The sequence below is a fragment of the Myotis brandtii genome, unplaced genomic scaffold (assembly GCF_000412655.1).
Source record: "Myotis brandtii unplaced genomic scaffold, ASM41265v1 C41911101, whole genome shotgun sequence".
Classification (NCBI taxonomy): Eukaryota; Metazoa; Chordata; class Mammalia; order Chiroptera; family Vespertilionidae; genus Myotis; species Myotis brandtii.
This window is the reverse complement of record NW_005313059.1, coordinates 1-922: the sequence shown is the minus strand read 5'-3', so window position 1 is coordinate 922 and position 922 is coordinate 1. Positions and strand designations below refer to the sequence as shown.

Sequence of the window (922 nt, the reverse complement as noted above, 5' to 3'; positions counted from 1 at the left end):
ACCACCAATCCAGCCGAGAGCAGGCTTAAAGAATAGCCCAGCAGTTCTTAAAAGAAAATAAAGGAGGAGGAGATTTTGGAGAGAAATGAAATGTTAGTTTTTAAAAAATCTACCTTATTTCCTTCTGAGTAGTTCTATGAGTCTCTGAAAGTAGTAGAAACATCTTCTGATTTCCACTTGGACGATCTTCCAGGCACAGTGACTATACTGCTTGTCTTGCAGGAAACTGCTTATCCTGTGGAAATACCTCCTCAGTTCTAAGTTGCTGGGCTGGGGGGTCCTAGCTCCCGGGTGTCTCCTCTCATCCTCCTCCATCTCTTCCTTGTCTTCATTTCCCTTCTCTTCTTTCAAGCATTGTTCCAGGTACTGCAGTTGCTGATCAAGTCCGGTTTGGATTTGTCCCAGGTGTTTCTCTTCCCCAGTGGACTGGAAGGTGGATTGAGTGAAGATGCTGAAGGCCAGCATGGACATTTCATAGAAGGCCCCCTTGATGTCTCTGTGCAAAAGAGGCTGGCTATATGCTAGGACCTCTCGGGGCAACTCAAAAGCTTTGTTTTCTCGTAGGCACTCCAGAGGAAATGATTTGCTCATGTTGGTCAGAAGCTTCACATTTTGCCAGGTGATTCTACGAAGGTGAATATGTAACAAGTCACAGCCCAGAGAGAGTGTGCCAGGGATGAACAGGCCTATGAGGCACACCGGCCACACACATTTTCGAATCATGTCAGGCTGGGTGTTCATTTTTCTTCTAAGCCAAAGGATTCACAATACTCCAGATTAACGACGCTGTACTAGGTCTTACGTATGCCATTGCGTGCCTTTTATACACCTGAATATCTTCAGTGGGGAGGAGTTTTCTCATTTGTCATCGTATGGTTCTCAGGGCAGGGTTTCGGCCCCTTTCCTTTACCTCTGAGGCTTT

The 922-nt window shown here is 46.1% G+C and overlaps 1 protein-coding gene across 1 annotated transcript; it reads right to left on the bottom strand.

Annotated features, from left to right (window-relative positions):
- Window positions 1-114: 114 nt before the first annotated feature.
- LOC102256618 (interferon kappa) lies at window positions 115-741 on the bottom strand. The gene has a single exon (XM_005852865.1). It carries the CDS (start codon window positions 739-741, stop codon window positions 115-117), a length of 627 nt encoding a protein of 208 aa, XP_005852927.1.
- Window positions 742-922: the final 181 nt, after the last annotated feature.

What these genes read in the sequence shown, in the direction of transcription:
- LOC102256618 (XM_005852865.1), bottom strand. Translation starts at nt 741, where the DNA reads ATGAACACCCAGCCTGACATGATTCGAAAATGTGTGTGGCCGGTGTGC.